Source organism: Squalius cephalus, assembly GCF_949319135.1.
Source record: "Squalius cephalus genome assembly, chromosome: 16".
NCBI lineage: Eukaryota > Metazoa > Chordata > Actinopteri > Cypriniformes > Leuciscidae > Squalius > Squalius cephalus.
In genome coordinates, this window is record NC_137137.1 from 25,125,617 (window position 1) to 25,144,808 (window position 19,192).

Consider the following 19,192-nt stretch of genomic DNA (forward strand, 5'->3'; position numbering starts at 1 on the left):
CCATGCCTTGTCACTCCCGAGCCCCTCTTTCATCGCCAGCGAGCAGCAGTGGCTGTGTTCCGGACGTGCTGTCGCCTCCACACACTCACTCTGCCCTTCGACGGAAGCAGGTATGTGCTGCACCACACACTCAGACCCCACTTCGGGCCGCTGTGCCGTCCGAGTCGGGTCCCTGCATTCCGCCGCGCTGCCCCACCCCGGGTACGTCTGTGGTGCCGTTAGTCCCGCTTGCTCGGTCTCTGGGAGCCTGGTTAACGCTTCCCAGCCCGTCTCGCTGGCTCATCCGTACCATCAGACTCGGCTATGCGATTCAGTTCGCCCGGCGTCCCCCTGCTTTCAAGGGCATTCTGTTCACCCGTGTTCTGGCGGACAGTGCCCCTGTGCTCAGGGCCGAGATCGCAGTCCTACTGGCGAAGGACGCGATCGAGCCGGTCCCTCCAGCCGATATGAAGACCGGCTTCTACAGCCCGTACTTCATTGTACCCAAGAAAGGTGGTGGGTTACGACCAATCTTGGACCTGCGCGTCCTGAACCGGTCCCTTCACAGGCTACCGTTCAAGATGCTTACGCAGAAACGCATTTTCAAATGCATCCGTCCCCAAGATTGGTTTGCAGCGATCGACCTGAAGGACGCGTACTTTCATGTCTCGATTCTCCCTCGACACAGACCGTTTCTCCGCTTTGCGTTCGAGGGACGGGCATATCAGTACAAGGTCTTACCCTTCGGGCTGGCCCTGTCGCCCCGCGTCTTCACGAAAGTCGCGGAGGCGGCCATTGCTCCCATGTGCGAGCGTGGTGTTCGCATTCTCAACTACCTCGACGATTGGCTTACTCTGGCCCAGTCGAGAGAGCAGTTGTGCGAACACAGGGACATGGTGCTCAGTCACCTCAGCCACCTAGGGCTTCGGGTCAACTGGGAAAAGAGCAAACTCACCCCCGGGCAGAGGATCTCTTTTCTCGGTATGGAGTTGGACTCGGTCAACATGACAGCGCGCCTCACCGAGGCCCGTGTCCAGTCAGTGTTGAACTGCGTGAGCACGCTCAGACGCAGAACAGCGGCACCACTGAAACTGTTTCAGAGGCTCCTGGGGCATATGGCATCTGCAGCCGCGGTTACGCCGCTCGGATTGCTTCATATGAGGCCGCTCCAACACTGGCTCCACGATCGAGTCCCGAGATGGGCGTGGCAGAGCGGCTCGTGCCGGGTCCAAGTGACTCCGCACTGTCGCCAAACTCTCAGCTTGTGGTCGGACCCTTCATTCCTACGGGCAGGTGTTCCCCTGGAACAAGTGTCCAGGCACTCTGTGGTCTCCACGGATGCCTGTACCACCGGCTGGGGGGCCACGTACAACGGGCATGCAGCTTCAGGTCTGTGGACGGGGCCTCAACTGCATTGGCACATCAACTGCCTCGAGTTGTTAGCAGTACGTCTTGCACTGAGCCGTTTCAAAACGCTGCTACTAGGCAAGCACGTACTGGTCCGTACGGACAGCACTGCGACCGTTGCGTACATCAACCGCCAAGGTGGTCTACGCTCCCGCCGCATGTCACAACTCGCCCGCCATCTCCTCCTCTGGAGTCAGAAGCATCTGAGGTCGCTTCGTGCCGTTTACATTCCGGGCCTGCTCAACCGTGCAGCCGACGAGCTCTCACGGCAGCAGGTGCTACCGGGAGAATGGCGACTCCATCCCCAGGTGGTCCAGCTGATTTTCAGGCGCTTCGGGACCGCTCAGGTAGATCTGTTTGCCGCCCCGGACACGTCTCATTGCCAGTTGTTCTATTCTCTGACCGAGGGGACCCTCGGCACGGATGCTCTGGCACACAGCTGGCCCCGGGGCCTTCGCAAGTATGCGTTTCCCCCAGTGAGCCTTCTTGCACAGACCTTGTGCAAAGTCAGGGAGGACGAGGAGCAGGTCTTGTTAGTTGCGCCGTATTGGCCCAACCGGACCTGGTTCCCGGAACTAGTGCTCCTCGCGACAGCCCCTCCCTGGCCCATCCCTCTGAGAGAGGACCTGCTCTCTCAGAGACGGGGCACCCTATGGCACCCGCGTCCAGACCTCTGGAAACTCCATGTCTGGTCCCTGGACGGGACGCGGAGATTCTAAGTGACCTACCCCCTGCGGTAGTTGACACCATCACTTCCGCTAGAGCCCCCTCTACGAGGCGCCTCTATGCATTGTAGTGGAACCTGTTTGTTGACTGGTGCTCCTCTCATGAGGAGAACCCCCGATCTTGCTCGATCAGAGCCGTGCTTTCCTTCCTGCAAGAAGGGCTGGAGCGAAGGCTGTCTCCCTCCACCCTTAAAGTGTATGTTGCCGCTATTGCCGCACATCACGATGCTGTTGATGGTAAGTCTTTGGGAAAGCATGACCTGATCGTCAGGTTCCTGAGGGGAGCGAGGAGACTGAATCCTCCTCGCCCACTCTCTATACCCTCTTGGGACTTGTCTCTGGTCCTTTCGGCACTTCAGAGACCACCCTTTGAGCCTCTGCAATCAGCTGAGTTAAAAATTCTGTCCTGTAAGACAGTACTCCTGGTTGCATTGGCCTCTATCAAGAGGGTAGGGGACCTGCATGCATTTTCGGTCGACGAATCGTGCCTAGAATTCGGCCCGGATAACTCTCACGTCATCCTGAGACCCTGCCCCGGATACGTGCCCAAGGTTCCTACCACTCCCTTCTGGGACCAGGTAGTGAACCTGCAAGCACTGCCTTCGGAGGAGGCAGACCCAGCCCTGGCTTTTCTCTGTCCCGTTCGCGCTCTGCGTCTGTACGTGGACAGAACGCAAAGCCTCAGGACCTCAGATCAGCTCTTCGTCTGTTACGGAGGCCAGCAGAAAGGGAAGGCTGTCTCCAAGCAGAGGATGGCCCACTGGATAGTGGATGCCATCGCCTTGGCTTACGAAGCCCAAGGCGTGCCCTGCCCGCCTGGGTTGAAAGCCCACTCCACTAGGAGTGTCGCTTCTTCCTGGGCGCTGGCTCACGGCGCCTCGCTGACAGACATCTGTAGAGCTGCGGGCTGGGCGACACCTAACACGTTCGCTAGGTTTTATAGCTTACGTGTTGAGCCGGTTTCTTCCTGTGTGCTCGCTTCTACTAGCCGGTAACACCGAAGTTCCCGCTCTAGTGTCGGCTTGCTGCGCCACTCCCTTCCTAGGAACGGATACGTGCGCTTTTTACTCCAGTCGAGTTCCCCATTGGCGAACCCTGTGAGTTCCTCCGCACCCCTTCGGCAGTCGGACGTTGCGGAGCGTCCGACGCCAGGCCTAGTGCTCGTATGCTTGTGTAACTTGTGCTAGGCTGGGTTCCATATGTGGTGATCCCTGCGGCGATCCCATATGTGTATTCTTCCACGACCAGCTCCCTGCGGTGAGCCCGTGTCTTCCCTTGGCAGAGTCTGCTCTGCCGTCACTGTCCGGTGTGTCTCCCCCTTCGGGTGGAGCCACCCCAGTGACATTCCATATGTCGCACTGCCCCTTCGGCCAGTCCATATGTGTATTCTCCACATGTTACCTCACGTTACGTCGAACGTGAGCGACTGAAAGGGAACGTCTCGGTTACTGATGTAACCCTCGTTCCCTGAAGGAGGGAACGGGAGACGTAACGTCCCGTCGCCACCGTTGCTGACCATCGCTGCATGGCCGTCACAAATCTCGGCTCCTCAGCGAAAAACAATGTGTGCGTGCGCCCGCTTCCTGTTTATACCCGCGCTGCGGGGCGGGGGCGCGTGACGCGATTCACGCACGCCAACGTTCATTGGCTCGTTCTGTAGACACTCGAAGTTGATAGGGCTCCCTGAAGTGATCCCAATTACGTCGTCACGTCGACGTTACGTCTCCCGTTCCCTCCTTCAGGGAACGAGGGTTACATCAGTAACCGAGACGTTTCCTAATAAAGTGGCTGATTGTTTTCGCCCACTCTGGTCTTCTTCCACATTCATCCCAAAAACCCACCACAGGAAGTATCCTTGAAAGGGACTTTCATTCTCAGGGGAGAATGTCTGTTCACTGACGGCCATATTTGCTTTCGGTCATCCAAGACCAAGTCCTACTGTATCTGCTTGGATGGGGGAATCTTGAAATCTCAGAAACTGCCTGCTAAACAAGTAAATAACATATTTCAAATAAGCAACAAAATCTGACATGAACTGTCCCACACATGACGTTACTTATGCTGAAATAGTATTAAAAAAGCTTATATTTCAGCCTAGACCAGCCAATACGCATGTGCAGTCCTCCTAAGCACTTGTCTCAGCAACCAGAGCTCTTAACGGCAGCTGCAGTGACGTGATGACTTTACCAGTCAGCGATTGGCTCTTTTATTTAGAAAGCGGGACTATCTGCCATATTGAAAGTATAGTATTCCTGCAATACCGGAGGCTTCAGTTTCAGGACCTCAGTCCTATGACCACATTTCTAGGACCCTTATTTTATTTTATTTTTTGTATACACCAACAGTTTTTACTATTTGTAGAGCTCGTCTGGTGTGTGACTGACTTGTGCAGTAAATGGTAAAATTGTTTGCGCTACAAACTAGTGTGTTTAGTAGTACATTGATGAATTAAAACAACATGAAAACAAATACCAGTTTACAACATCAATCACCACAATGGACTGTTTTTTGTACAGCTAAAATAGTCTTTGCATCTGTTTGTTTTAGGCTTAATTCAGGTCTCCTCTGTTAGAGTAGAATTGGCTAGGTGGCGCTGTCACAAACAAACAGCATCCTAGAAATGCGGTCCTGAAACTGCAGCCTCCAGTAATTAACGTGGCTCTCTCCTTCATCCACATGATCCAAATATTTATCGGTTCACTCTCACTTGATCCTATATTTGTTGGTGCATGGTATAATACATATTGTATCTCTCTGGTATAGTTCATTCTGATTCATTAAAATGTTTATATAGTTTATATTATATATGAATTATTTATAATATTGTATAAAATATTACGTGCAATTAGTGCATTTGTTAACATGAAATAATGAACAATATAACAGCATGTATCTTGTTTAATGTTAATTTCTACATATACATTCTTAACATGTGCCGCGTTTCCCCAGGAACTTGGGACTTTGGGGTGGTATTCGGTGTGTTTCCATCGTAGGAACCAGGGTCTAAATGAAGTTCCGGATAAATATTTTCCCCTCCCAAAGTCCCTGGTTGCGAGGTAGTACTTTTTCAAAGTTCAGGAACTTTCAGTGGTTGGACTTGGGCGCTGAACATGCTGATTGGTTGAGTTCATGCCGCATTTTGATTGGTTCAGATTGGTTGACTCCACGCAGAATTTTTTTAAATCTTAAAACCACCATTTTTTTTAATCTGTTGTGGTGCGTGCAGTAAACAACGCTGTTGTTTGCTATACGCTGATTTCACGCAGCCGCCATTTTGAAATCGAAAGTGAGGCTCCGGTGGGAAAAACCCCGGAAGTAAAGATAAACAACAATGCCTTTGGACTACCAACCTGAAGCTGCTGCCGCGATTTACACTATTGGATGTTAATAATCAATATAGGATATGTATATATAGTTCATTCCTGCTTCTTTTTTTACTTTCTGAATTATATTAAAAAAATATATATTTATAAATGAATTTCACTGTATATAGTCTAAAGTATAAAAGAAATGTATGTACAGTTTTAGAATTGACACAACATCATTAAACACAACAATACGCCATCGCATTCACGACTCTCCTGTGATTAAAGGCGACACTTCCGGTTTTCTTCCCACCGGAGCCTCGCTTTCGATTTCAAAATAACGGCTGCGTGAAATCAGCGTATTCAAATCAACAATGGAGTTTAAAAAATACAACCGATGGACCAATGACAAGCTTCAGGCTTTATTAAAGGAGAACTCCGGTCAATTTTAACATTGAGCTCATTTTTTTGTAAATTTGGAGTGCTGTCAGTACAGAGAACAACGACAAAAATCGGTGTTGCCTACATCGTGTTATCCTCTTTTTAAAATTTGCACCCTGTTGACTTCAATGGGGCAAGTTTTAAACCTGCTTTTAGCCTCTTAACATCCTTGATGTGTCATTAAGTGACCATGTGAGTGATTCCTTTAGAGTGAACGCGGGTGAATCTGACTGCAGTAGATGTGAAAGATATTAATAAAAGTGATGTTATTTCAGCCAGCGCTCATACCTGTATTTACATCCTGTTTTCGGCTGAAGTCCACAGTAGTCGATTGTCGAGTTCACGTACATAGGTTTAGTACGTACGATCATGCGCCCGAACTCGACAATCGACTACTGTGGACTTCAGCCGAAAACAGGATGTAAATCACTTTTATTAATATCTTTCACATCTACTGCAGTCAGATTCACCCGCGTTCACTCTAAAGGAATCACTCACATGGCTGGTGCACTTGTAATGACACATCAAGGATGTTAAGAAGCTAAAAGCAGGTTTAAAACTTGCCCCATTGAAGTCAACAGGGTGCAAATTTTAAAAAGAGGATAACACGATGTAGGCAACACCGATTTTTGTCGTTGTTCTCTGTACTGACAGCACTCCAAATTTACAAAAAAATGAGCTCAATGTTAAAATTGACCGGAGTTCTCCTTTAAGCTTAAAGGGGTGGTTGAGTGTGATTTCACTTTTCTAACTTTAGTTAGTGTGTAATGTTGCTGTTTGAGCATAAACAACATCTGCAATGTTACAACGCTCAAAGTTAAAAGCAAAGGAAGATATTTGCTTTTAAAGAAAAGGACTACAACAAACGGCTGGTTGGGACTACACGACATTCCTCTCGGGTTAGTTACATCACTAACCCTAGAATTTACATAAACCCCCGGGAACACGCAGTCCATGTTGAGAAGAGGAAAAGTTGTTGTATAAGAGTACATTTGTGAGTCAGCTCAAACTTTAGCATCCATCTTTTCACATGCAATAGAAAGTCACTCTGTGTGCATCTCACAACAGTTCATATATGAGCAATTTATAGATTTATCATGACAGAATATCCTAATTGAAGATAGTTAACTCCACATCAGCAACATAAATTTATCAACTAACCATTCAGAGACGTCCTGTTGCATTCTACATGTTGTCACTTCTTGAGTCTCTCCATCCTTATCTGACTCCGTTTAACATTAAAGGCAGAACAGTTTCTGTCATTTTAGTGTGTCTGCGTGAGGTAATAGCAGCTGCTAACAGACATGAGCTCTTGAAACCCCGCCCTCTGCAGCAGCTCATTTGCATTTAAAGGGCCAGGCACAAAACGGTGCGTTTTTGCAATCCCTCAAAAAGTGACAACTTTAACTTGCTATATAAAAATATCTGTGGGGTATTTTGCGCTAAAACTTCACACACACACTCTGGGGACATCATAGATATATTTTACATCTTGTGAAAAGGGCATTATACCACCCCTTTAAATTCAGAGGATGAAATCCAGCGGGATTTGCCTAAACTTCACGGTACTTTAAACCACGGTGGAAACGCAGACAGCAACAGGTCTGGGGTAAAAAAAGTTCCTTGGAAAAAAGTTCCTGGGAAAAAATTGTCTCTGGGTAATTTCGGTGGAAATGCGGCTATGTGCTTTCATTTCTTACAAGATCCTTTCTCAAATGTGCGAGTATGTAATTTATACCAAATAATTTAACTTTAATGCTATGCAATAATGCTAAGAGGGTTTTATTATTATCATTATGGCTGTTTAGATTTCCAAATACCTGCAGTACTCCAACTCTGCCTCAAGGAAAAGTGTGTACGCCTGTTTAGAACACAATGTGGTGCTAAACACTTTGGTGCAAAACGTCAAAGACCATTTTTATACATCTGATCATTGTGGATTTTAGTGTACAGGCACTCTAAAATCAAATCTGTGCATAGGTAGGTTTTATAAATGAGGCCCTTGATGTGCACATGACACTAATGCAGATAAAACAAAAACAGTGTGAATATGAAAACAAGGCTTTATTTACTGGTAAGAAACTGTCCTTTAGCACAGGGCATTGAACCTGGTGGAACTTCTAGGGAAAATCTCCCATGTACACTTGCCCTATACAAACAAAGACTGACTGTTTATTGTGAGAAAGAAATTGTAATACAGCCCCTTCTCTTGTATTAAAACATTCTCCTTTCCTCTCAGTGAATATGATGGTCATATGAGAAGTTTTTATGTTACATTTTGGTAGTATACTGTAGTGTGCAGTAGATGTGTAGCCAGGAATGCACAACAGAATTATTCTTACTACTTTCAGGCTTTGTAAGCCATTGGGTGCTGCTTTCAACATACTTTGCAACCAGAAAATTGAGTGTCATTAATTATCAAGGTCAATTTTCATATTCTGGAATAAAAGTCTTTTGTTTAATGACCTATATAGTCCAAAACTGTGGAGCAAAACTTTGATCTGAAGTTTGCTCTTAATAATCATCTATCTTGTAATTGTAGTTGTAGTCCAGTGCATCTGTCAACTCAATCTCTTCTGGTGGGGTTGTGTTCTCTTCAAAGATTTCCCCAAGGGGCCAGGAGTCATACCATGGGGTTATACTCTCTGTGGTAGATGGAAGTGAAGTTGTGGTGGTCATGGTTGTGGTAGGGGGTGTCGTTTTGCTGTCCAGAAGTCTTTGCTGCCGTAGGCGGCGGATTCTCATTAGCCGTAATCGACGGAGACGAGCCCTGTTCATGTCCCCACCGTTACCGACAGGAATTTGGTTATTGAATTTAGAATTTGGGATTTGGTTACTGCCATGTGAAAAGTGCCGCCCACTGCCCCTGTTGCCACTGCTCAGCAACCGGATTGGCCTATTGCCATGGAGAGCCATGATCTGTTTGATGCGGTCCCAGTTAGACTTGTTAAGGTCAAAGTTGCACAGGGTAGCACCTGGGTCAAACCCCACCACACATAGACGGGTGAAGGAAGAGTAGCCGTCTGCTCTGGCAGTTACACGGTACTCACCAGGGTTTAGAAGTCGCCAGTAATCTCCAGATTCACCTAAGAGTAGAAGTCTTTTTTATTGATACTCTTTAGTACACAAAAAACAGTACAATTTCCAGAACTACAGAAAATATCTCACCAGTCCTGACATCATGGTTGACTCCCTCCACAGAGACAGTGGCGTTGGGAATAGGGTTTCCCTCTTTATCCCTCACAACTCCCTTAATGCCACGATGTACCTGGGAAAGAGACCATGGTTAATGTATGGTTGCGGAGGGCAGTGTTGTAGAACTCGAGTTTGGAAAAGAAAGCACTCAGACTAAAGTCTCAAGTCAGAGTCCAAGACCACATTTTAAGCATTTGGACTTGGCCTGGACTCGAATGAGATTGTCTTGACTAGTAATAGAAAATATGGTCCTGGACTCAGTCTTAAGACTGACTCAAGTACTACAACACTGGTGCAGAGTTCTCAAAGTCCTACCTACAGGGTTCCCTTTCGAGGGAACTTGACGCTGCATCATGGCATTGACACTATGGGATCGCCTTCAGCATGTGCTGGTGTCTGAATTATGTGTGAAATCACTGCAATCCTATTGGCCGACGTAGGTCAGGTGATGAAGTTTAGCGCATCATCAAGACCATAAAAGGGCACCTATGTCACAGAATCCCCAGCTCTTTATCTTTAGAAGCACCATGTCTGTTTCAGTACGATTGTCAAAATTGTAAGTCCTGTTCGACTGATTTTGTTTAGATACTAATAGTACTAAATCAATACAAGCAAGCAATTTAGGAGATGTGTGTCAATGTGCCCACTTTCTTATGGGTCATGACTCACCGAATCTCTGTTTGTTTAGGAGTGGAGCACGCACAGTCAGTTCTGGAGGGGGCACAATAAGAAAGCTCTACTCCTGACTGGCTCTATTCTCGAGGGATGAGGGTCAGACATCTGCTCGCCACTGATTCAAGACCTGCAGCAAGGCAGCCTTTGATCATGAGGATTGCAGGTTGAGTTGGTATTTGAGACAGATGTTTCCCTTTCTCTTTCTCCCGACCCCATGTCCCATTTTGGATCTGGAAGCTTGCTCTGCTCCTGATGCTCTCAGGAGATTTTTTTGCCAACCCTGACACTTTGGTATCTCTGGGAGTAGCAGTCTCCAGCTGGATTTTTCACCGTATCTTTGTGGAGCGATGTGGTGTCCGCTTCCTCTTACAGAGAGTATTAGGACATTATAGGTTGTCGGGGCAGTTACCCTTGCAACTAGTCCGCTCGGTCAGTATGTTCAGTTGTTCCCTGCCAGCAAGCTGTTTCAGGGCACTGAAAATGAGACCATTTTCACCTGCAGAGAATGATTGGAATCATGGTAACTTCTGTCAATTTTATCTCTGTGGAATGAGGTTATAGGACTCTCTTCAGCGGGTTTGCTTTGGGGGCAAATCACACCAGTATGGAGTTGTCCTTTCTCTGTGGAAGACCACGGCATTGCCTAGGGTCCCAAGCTTGGGGCATGTTGCCATCGCAAGACTACCATGTCCAGTCAAGTCACTTTCATTTATATAGCGTTTTTAACAATATGGACTGTTTCAAAGCAGCTTTCCATTGATAATAGGAAATTAAAGTAACAGAGACTGTTTTGGCTTTACAGCAGCTCTAGAATAAAGTTATTGTCCAGCTAAAGTTAGTTTTGATCGATTCACTTCCGTTGCAAAGATCATTAGTTATTAACTTAGGGGCCGCTTACACCACACCATTCTAACAGAAAACCCTTAATGCGCTCCGGCCTGCTCATTCGCATAACAACAGTGCCTGTTGGCTCGAGAACGCAAATCTATATACATATATCTATATACAAATATATATATATATATATACAGTGAGGAAAATAAGTATTTGAACACCCTGCTATTTTGCAAGTTCTCCCACTTAGAAATCATGGAGGGGTCTGAAATTGTCATCGTAGGTGCATGTCCACCGTGAGAGACATAATCTAAAAAAAAAAAAATCCAGAAATCACAATATATGATTTTTTAACTATTTATTTGTATGATAAAGCTGCAAATAAGTATTTGAACACCTGTCTATCAGCTAGAATTCTGACCCTCAAAGACCTGTTAGTCTGCCTTTAAAATGTCCACCTCCACTCCATTTATTATCCTAAATTAGATGCACCTGCTTGAGGTCGTTAGCTGCATAAAGACACCTGTTCACCCCATACAATCAGTAAGAATCCAACTACTAACATGGCCAAGACCAAAGAGCTGTCCAAAGACACTAGAGACAAAATTGTACACCTCCACAAGGCTGGAAAGGGCTACGGGGAAATTGCCAAGCAGCTTGGTGAAAAAAGGTCCACTGTTGGAGCAATCATTAGAAAATGGAAGAAGCTAAACATGACTGTCAATCTCCCTCGGACTGGGGCTCCATGCAAGATCTCACCTCGTGGGGTCTCAATGATCCTAAGAAAGGTGAGAAATCAGCCCAGAACTACACGGGAGGAGCTGGTCAATGACCTGAAAAGAGCTGGGACCACCGTTTCCAAGGTTACTGTTGGTAATACACTAAGACGTCATGGTTTGAAATCATGCATGGCACGGAAGGTTCCCCTGCTTAAACCAGCACATGTCAAGGCCCGTCTTAAGTAAGCCAATGACCATTTGGATGATCCAGAGGAGTCATGGGAGAAAGTCATGTGGTCAGATGAGACCAAAATATAACTTTTTGGTCATAATTCCACTAAACGTGTTTGGAGGAAGAAGAATGATGAGTACCATCCCAAGAACACCATCCCTACTGTGAAGCATGGGGGTGGTAGCATCATGCTTTGGGGGAGTTTTTCTGCACATGGGACAGGGCGACTGCACTGTATTAAGGAGAGGATGACCGGGGCCATGTATTGCGAGATTTTGGGGAACAACCTCCTTCCCTCAGTTAGAGCATTGAAGATGGGTCGAGGCTGGGTCTTCCAACATGACAATGACCCGAAGCACACAGCCAGGATAACCAAGGAGTGGCTCTGTAAGAAGCATATCAAGGTTCTGGCGTGGCCTAGCCAGTCTCCAGACCTAAACCCAATAGAGAATCTTTGGAGGGAGCTCAAACTCCATGTTTCTCAGTGACAGCCCAGAAACCTGACTGATCTAGAGAAGATCTGTGTGGAGGAGTGGGCCAAAATCCCTCCTGCAGTGTGTGCAAACCTGGTGAAAAACTACAGGAAACGTTTGACCTCTGTAATTGCAAACAAAGGCTACTGTACCAAATATTAACATTGATTTTCTCAGGTGTTCAAATACTTATTTGCAGCTGTATCATACAAATAAATAGTTAAAAAATCATACATACATGATTTTTTTTTTTTAGATTATGTCTCTCACAGTGGACATGCACCTACGATGACAATTTCAGACCCCTCCATGATTTCTAAGTGGGAGAACTTGCAAAATAGCAGGGTGTTCAAATACTTATTTTCCTCACTGTATATATATATATATATATATATATATATATATATATATATATATATATATATACATATATATATACAGTATATATATATACCATGGCGGACACCCCTCTCACAAGTTGGGCTGCGGTCTTAAAGTGCCGTCCAGTTCATGGCTGCTAAGAGGCAACCATGTGTTGGTCTGGCGCACAACACTGGGATAGTCTTCTATATATTCTAGATTCCAGATATGAGACCATTTCAATGGTAGCTTAAAAGCAGGGGTTTCACTCTTGTAACCCTCTTCAAGCCATAAGGGTTACGCACAGATGTTTAGTACCCTTTCTCTGTGGAATGCCCTGGCATTGCCTAGGGTCCCACTCTTGGGGAGGGTTGTCATCGCAGGATTATCACGATGGACACTTCCTTCGCAGGCTGAGGTGCAGTCTTGGATGGCCGTCGAGCCCTCAGTCTCACAGTCTCTAAAAAGCACTGTCCTTCAATTAGACGTTAAACAAAGGTCTTGACTCTCTGTGGTCATTAAAAATGCCATGGCACTACTTGTAAAGAGTAGGGGTATAACCCCAATGTCCTGGCTAAATTCCCTCCATTGGCCCTTATCAGTCATGGTCTCCTAATAATCCCCATCCATTGAATTGGCTCTATCACTAAACTCTCCTCTCCACCTATAGCTGGTTTGTGATGAGTGCACTGGCGCCAGTGCACTGGCGCCATTGCACTGTGGCTGCTGTCACATAATCCAGGTCAATGCTGCACACTGGTGGTGGGTGACACCCCTGATATGTTGGTAAAGCACTTTAGGGGTAAAATAGTGCATAATAAAGCCTTATAAAAATGCTTCATTCATTTATTCATTCATTCAAGTGTACATGGCCGCAGTTTCGGCTTGTCATGTCAACATTGATGGAGCTGAGGCCAGGTTACGTTCCAATGGTGCCTTTTTTGACTGTTCATCTTCTTTGCACACATTCATAGGGTCAACAGTTTGGATATGGATTCAACCCCAGGATCTCAGGTACTTCTGGGGTAATTGTTCTTCAGTGGCCATAAGGTGTGTATCTATGCATACTCTCACAACCTTGCTGACATTTTTCACTTAGCCTATGAGGCGCACGGTCTTCTAAGATGCTCATATTAGAGGTTTGTGTTGCGGTAGGCTGGCCCTTTTCGCACACATTCATAAGGATTACAGTTTGGACATGGATTTGTCAACAGGATCTCAAGTCTTTCTGGGTCATTTCATTCAGTCGGCCACAGGGTTTGTGCATCTGCATACATCTCAACTTTGTTGGTCAGGCATTTGTTCAGTATGGCAGCATGGGTATTAACATTCCAATAGCTTCAACACGCACCAACAACGCAGCTTTGAGTTCCCTCAAAAGAGAACATCTCTGGGTTACATATATAACCCGGTTCCTCACAAGATGCTGCGTCGCTTTGCCATACTTCCCACATGCCTTTGCAGCTTCTACAGACAATTACAATCTGGTAATTCTGTGAATTAGTTGCCCTTTTATGTTTGATGAAGCGCTACGCTTTGTCACCTGACCTTCATCGGCCAATAAGATTGACGTGATTCAGAAACCGGTGCATGCTGAATAGCATCAAGGCCATGACGCAGCATCTCGTTCCCTTCTCAGGGAACCGTGTTACGTAACAGAGACGGGCTTCACTGTTTTTAAATTGTTATGGTCCATTCTCATGATGTGAATGTGAACAGCTCACCTGAGCCATGAAGGTCAGCAGGGCCTCTCTGTTATGCTCCCATTCTCTTAAAAGTTCACTCTGATGAGGGAACTTATCACATCCCAAGAAAATTGACAGTTCAAAACAGTTAGTGTGAAGGTAGCTGAAGTCATTCATACCTAAAAGAGAAGAAGGGACAGGAATTGGTATAAAAAAGAAATTAGTCACTAAAAGCCCTGATATACTCACAGTAAAGTTATTTTTCGTTCTTCGCTTATGTTTGCACGTGCTTTGCAATTCGGCTCTCCATTCAGTTCACATTACGTTTATTTATATACCACTTTATACAATAGATTACATTATTAAAGATGTGACAGAGTGACAGTGACAAAGTTGATTAGAATTAAAAATTAATTGTCTACTATAAAGATGTCGAAATTGACGTACTAAACAGAAGAAATGAACCAGAGAGGATTTATACGTTAAAGGTAGAGCCTCAACGCACGCTAGGGCTGCACAATTAATCGCAATGAAACCGCACGCGATTTGGCAAAGGCTGCGATTATTTTATGCGCAGCTTGTCAGTGCAGTGCGGCTGATCGGTAGTAAATGCTGCTCCATCTGAACGCCAGAGGGCGCTCTCACGCAGACACGCCGAATATGCCACACCGCAGAAGTACAATAACACAAGTCATTCCAGGAAATCCCTATCGGGCATCATACTATCTGTAGCTGAATAAACAGAAGATTGAAACCCTTTGATTGATTAAACATGACTAATAAACACACAACTGCCTTATTCTGTGTAAGAAGCCACATCATCTCACAGGAAAGATGTTTTTGCTTGTTGCCTATTCAAAAGTGACTCAAACTCACAGTGCTTTCAGATCACAGCGTTTACAGAGCCGTACCAGCTGTGCATAAAAAAAGTAATCGCAGGCTTTGCGATTTCAAAACCGTGATAAGCCAAATTGGTTTAAGTGCGATTACATGTAAATTGCGATTAATCGTGCAGCCTAACACACACCTACACATTATGTAATTGCCACGTACCAATGGTAGTAGGAAGGTGTTTACCAGTCGGAGTGAACTTTAATTTAGTTTTGCCCTGATTTTGTTCAAAATGGCGTCACACAAGTTCGTTCTTATATATAAGTTCATCTGTGTCTTAACGTGTCAAAGAAGATTCAATTTGATCTGAAAGATCCTTCTAAATCAGGGGTGTCCAATCCAGCACCTGGAAGGGCACCTTCCTGGAGAATTTAGCTTCAACACTAATTAAACACGCCTGAACCAGCTAACAAGGTCTTCTGTATTTTTAGAAACTTCCTGGCATGAGCAGGCTGAAGCAAATCTTTACAGTAATATGGCCCTCCAGGAGCAGGATTGGACAGCCCTGTTCTAAATTATTGTTCCACACAAATTCCTAATGCTTACTTCCTGGGATGGGCTTCCACTTGGCACGGTTGACAATTCCCAGCCCACCTGTTGGGTCCTCACTATGGCATCCTCCCTGATAGGTTTGTGTCATGGTGCGGTGAGTAGAAGCATAAGAAATGGCCAACCAGCGAAACAAAGACTGGTCCTCAACCACTCTGATCTCTTCCCCTGGTTCACCCTCTCCATATCCCTCTGGGTATCCTTCTTGATAGCCCTCATGATACCCTTCAGAGTGACCCTCATGATGATACCTTTGATTCTCATCCTGGTACCCTTGGGTCTCATCGTGATACCCTTGGGTCTCATCGTGATACCCTTGGTTCTCCTCATGGTATCCTTGGTTCTGATGGTGGTACCCATAACTTTCTTGATGGTATCCATAGTTTTCTTGATGATATGCATGGTTTTCTTGGGGGCCACTGTAGCTCTCCTGATGGTATCCAATGTGAAGGTAAGGGTTGGGCTCTTCTTCCTCTTCCTCATACTGTCGCTTCCGTCTGTTCGCTCTGGAGTTGAGTTTTTTCTCCATATCTTCAGACTCCTTGGTGAGGCGGTGCATGTCGAAGGGGTATGTCACCAGTCTCTCGCCACCCTGCAGGTTGGCACCAAGCACAAATGGATGACTCTCCATCCAGGAGATAAGGGCAAGAGTCTCCACTGCAACCTGAAAGGAAGAACATAAAGAAAAAAAAAACGTTAGTACTGGTCCTCTAATCTAATTGGTCAAGCTCAAGGTGTTCAAGACTAGAGTATGTGAGTGGTTCTTTGATTCATTAAATGAACACATATAACATAGAATTATTTCCTTACTGAACCATTGCTTGACAGAATACCCTCAGGTATGGGCACATGATGATTTGGTGTCAATTTGGGCACCATGCCCTTATCCTCTGCATCCCAAAGAATGTTATTTATGTCTGGAAAGTTCTGGAAGATGTCACGGCCATCTTCAGTCCAGTGTCCTAATGTCCAGCTGCCCAACTCTGAGCCCTGTGAAACAAAGTTATGTTACTTACATACTTTAGTGAGATTAAAATGTCACAACACCATTTATATTTGTACATTTGGATTGTTTATCCACATTGATTTGTCTATTATTAGTCAGTTTGCATGTTCCCTGGGAATTTAACCTGTCTGGTTGATTGTTCTCATTTGTAAGTCACTTTGGATAAAAGCATCTGCTAAATGAATAAATGTAATGTAAATGTAAATGATGAAGTTGATGTTTCCAGGCCCAAACGCTAAGATCAGATCATATCCCAAAAGCAAACAAAAAATGGTGCTAATATGTGAAAAATCTTAATCCTATGGATTATCTCCATTACAAAATCTCAGATGGCTAAACTAGCTATTCACTTTTTTCTGAATCTGTTTAAAAGCAGTAATTATTTTATCAATTCCTGCCTAGTGATGCAGAAATTACATCTTTCACACACCTTCTCAAAAGCTCTCATGTGGCCATCAGGATTAACTGATGGCACCAGATGAATTCGTGTCTCATCCACAAGGTGGCGCACTCGAGGGTTGCCATCTTTATACTCTCTACACAGGTACTGCATGAGCATCAGAAGAAGCTCTCGTCCCAAAGCTTCATTACCATGATAACCTGCTGTGTACCTGAACTCTGGCTCTCCTGAGGAAAGATAAATGGATAATAAACACACTCACATTGTTTGTTTCTCCTCCTCGTTTATGTTAACATTTCAAATCTGATAACAAATTATTTAATGACCAATACCTGTAATATAACCAAAACGGAATAATAATACTGTTTCTTCCATACCTACTCTGATATCCCTCACCTGTTTCGTGCATCCCAGGGTTATCAGTAATTTCCATGGCATAAATTTCTAGCCCTTTAAAGCTCTTGCCCAAACTGTAGAATCTTGTGATGTTGGGACACTCCTCAGAAACTGATTTCATGAGCTGTTACAATAGGAAAAGTAAAAAAAATTGAAGCGATTACTGCACATTTAGTCATTTGTTGAAATCCATAAGCCTACTAAACTTCTGTGTAACTCATCCCACATGGTTTGTGCTACAAATAATGTATGTGCTACACCTTGAATCTTATAGCTTAGAAACACAGAAATTCTCTGGCAGCCACACACAACATCCTATCATAAAGACCAGTTTTAAATTTTCTTAAATTGTAGTTTATTCTTATATCTTTTTTGCCATTCATGAACTTTTAAGACTCCAGGAATTTGGCGCTCTCCCATCACCTTCTCCATGTCTAGGTAGTTGTGATGGGTATAGTCCAGGTCATCTCGATGCATCACTTCATTCTGACTCTGGTGCTGGCTGAGAGGATCTGAGTAAAGAACAAATGCACAATGTTGATTAATATACTTAAACTGTTGATGCTAAAAATGTGCCCGAAGCCGAATACCTTATTTGGAAAGGCACGGATGATGGCTTCAAAGGGAATAATGAATAATTTTGCCTAATAATACAAAAAATATTTGGCTGACACAGTCACTCCTTGTTGAATAACATGTGTGCCAGGGGATAGAACTAAATTATACTTAAACAAATCACAAATCAAATAGCCGTGTTGCTGTCTCTATGCATCTCTCAGAAATCAGAACTTGGCAACAGAAATATCAACTAAAATACTACATCATACACATGTTCTACTATTTGATATGTATATTTAAATGATTTAAACCTTGTACGACATGATACAGAAATGAATGAAATAAGCATAGCTTGATCGCAATCGCAATTTTCAACATTGAACATTTTCTTTCAACTTCTACGTTCACTAATCAGCTAAAGTCCGACTCCTCTTATTTGAGGTTATTTGAGGTGATTGTCAAGCGGCAACCTTCCGGTCTCTCTCTTGAATCCAACACGGAAGTGACTTAAACAGCAATTTATCGACTGGCCGCTAGAAACAGGCTCCAAAAGAGAGTCAATCCCATAGACCTCCCATGTTAATATGCCCAACTTTGCAGCAGAAAAAAATGTTTACAGCCTGGTACAAAAAGTGGTTTTGGTCTATGGCTAATTTTGCCCTTCATGACAACAGTGTTTATTTAACACATCCGTTTAAATTATATTAAACCTTAAAGCTCTGCATAATTAGGGGCGTGGCCACTTGAGTGACAGGTGGATTGCCGCTGCTGTCACTACAAGCCATTTGTCTGCTGTCTGTTAGCCGTCATGTCACCTCAGCTAATCCCGACTCTGCCCATTTTCGGTTATCCAGGAGTGACGCGCGGTGACGTGCTGCCAAGATGGCGACGGCCAGCTCTGCCCACTTTGAGCTTCAAAAATGCTCTTCAGAAACATACGGGTGATGTCACGGACACAGCATCCATATTTTTTTTATAGTCTATGGTGATTGTCCTGACATAACTGTACACAAAGTTCCTCTGGAAAATTAAAAAACATTTTTTTTTACTTTGTTTTATGAAACATTCAGTATTATTGTTTTAATTAGAAGATATTTAAATATTTATTTATCGGGCTCGAACTCAGGTCACCCAAACCACAATCGAATTATATCTCGAAGAACTGCCTACAAGGCTATCAGCTTTAACAGTTAGAAGATCTTAACATAAATGTTACAATCATAATAAAAACTTATTATTTTGAGTTATACAAGGCATATTTGTTTAATAATAACTACGAAGGAAACAGATATACATTAAGAACCATAGACATAACAGTCTTCTCAAGTAATTGTATAAATTCATTGTATATCCAACCCACGT

At 44.6% G+C, this 19,192-nt stretch overlaps 1 protein-coding gene across 1 annotated transcript in view; it reads right to left on the bottom strand.

Moving 5' to 3' along the window:
• Positions 1-7,902: 7,902 nt before the first annotated feature.
• The window catches only part of aebp1b (AE binding protein 1b), a 30,460-nt gene continuing 19,170 nt past the window's right edge, over positions 7,903-19,192 (bottom strand). The window contains exons 15-22 of the mRNA XM_079897898.1: positions 17,696-17,784; positions 17,273-17,396; positions 16,907-17,103; positions 16,281-16,460; positions 15,468-16,134; positions 14,070-14,209; positions 9,026-9,125; positions 7,903-8,943 (exon numbers count right to left, since the gene is read on the bottom strand). Of these exons, the coding sequence (XP_079754024.1) occupies positions 8,372-8,943; positions 9,026-9,125; positions 14,070-14,209; positions 15,468-16,134; positions 16,281-16,460; positions 16,907-17,103; positions 17,273-17,396; positions 17,696-17,784 (2,069 nt within the window). The 3' untranslated portion in view covers positions 7,903-8,371. The remainder of the gene's footprint in view (positions 8,944-9,025; positions 9,126-14,069; positions 14,210-15,467; positions 16,135-16,280; positions 16,461-16,906; positions 17,104-17,272; positions 17,397-17,695; positions 17,785-19,192) is intronic.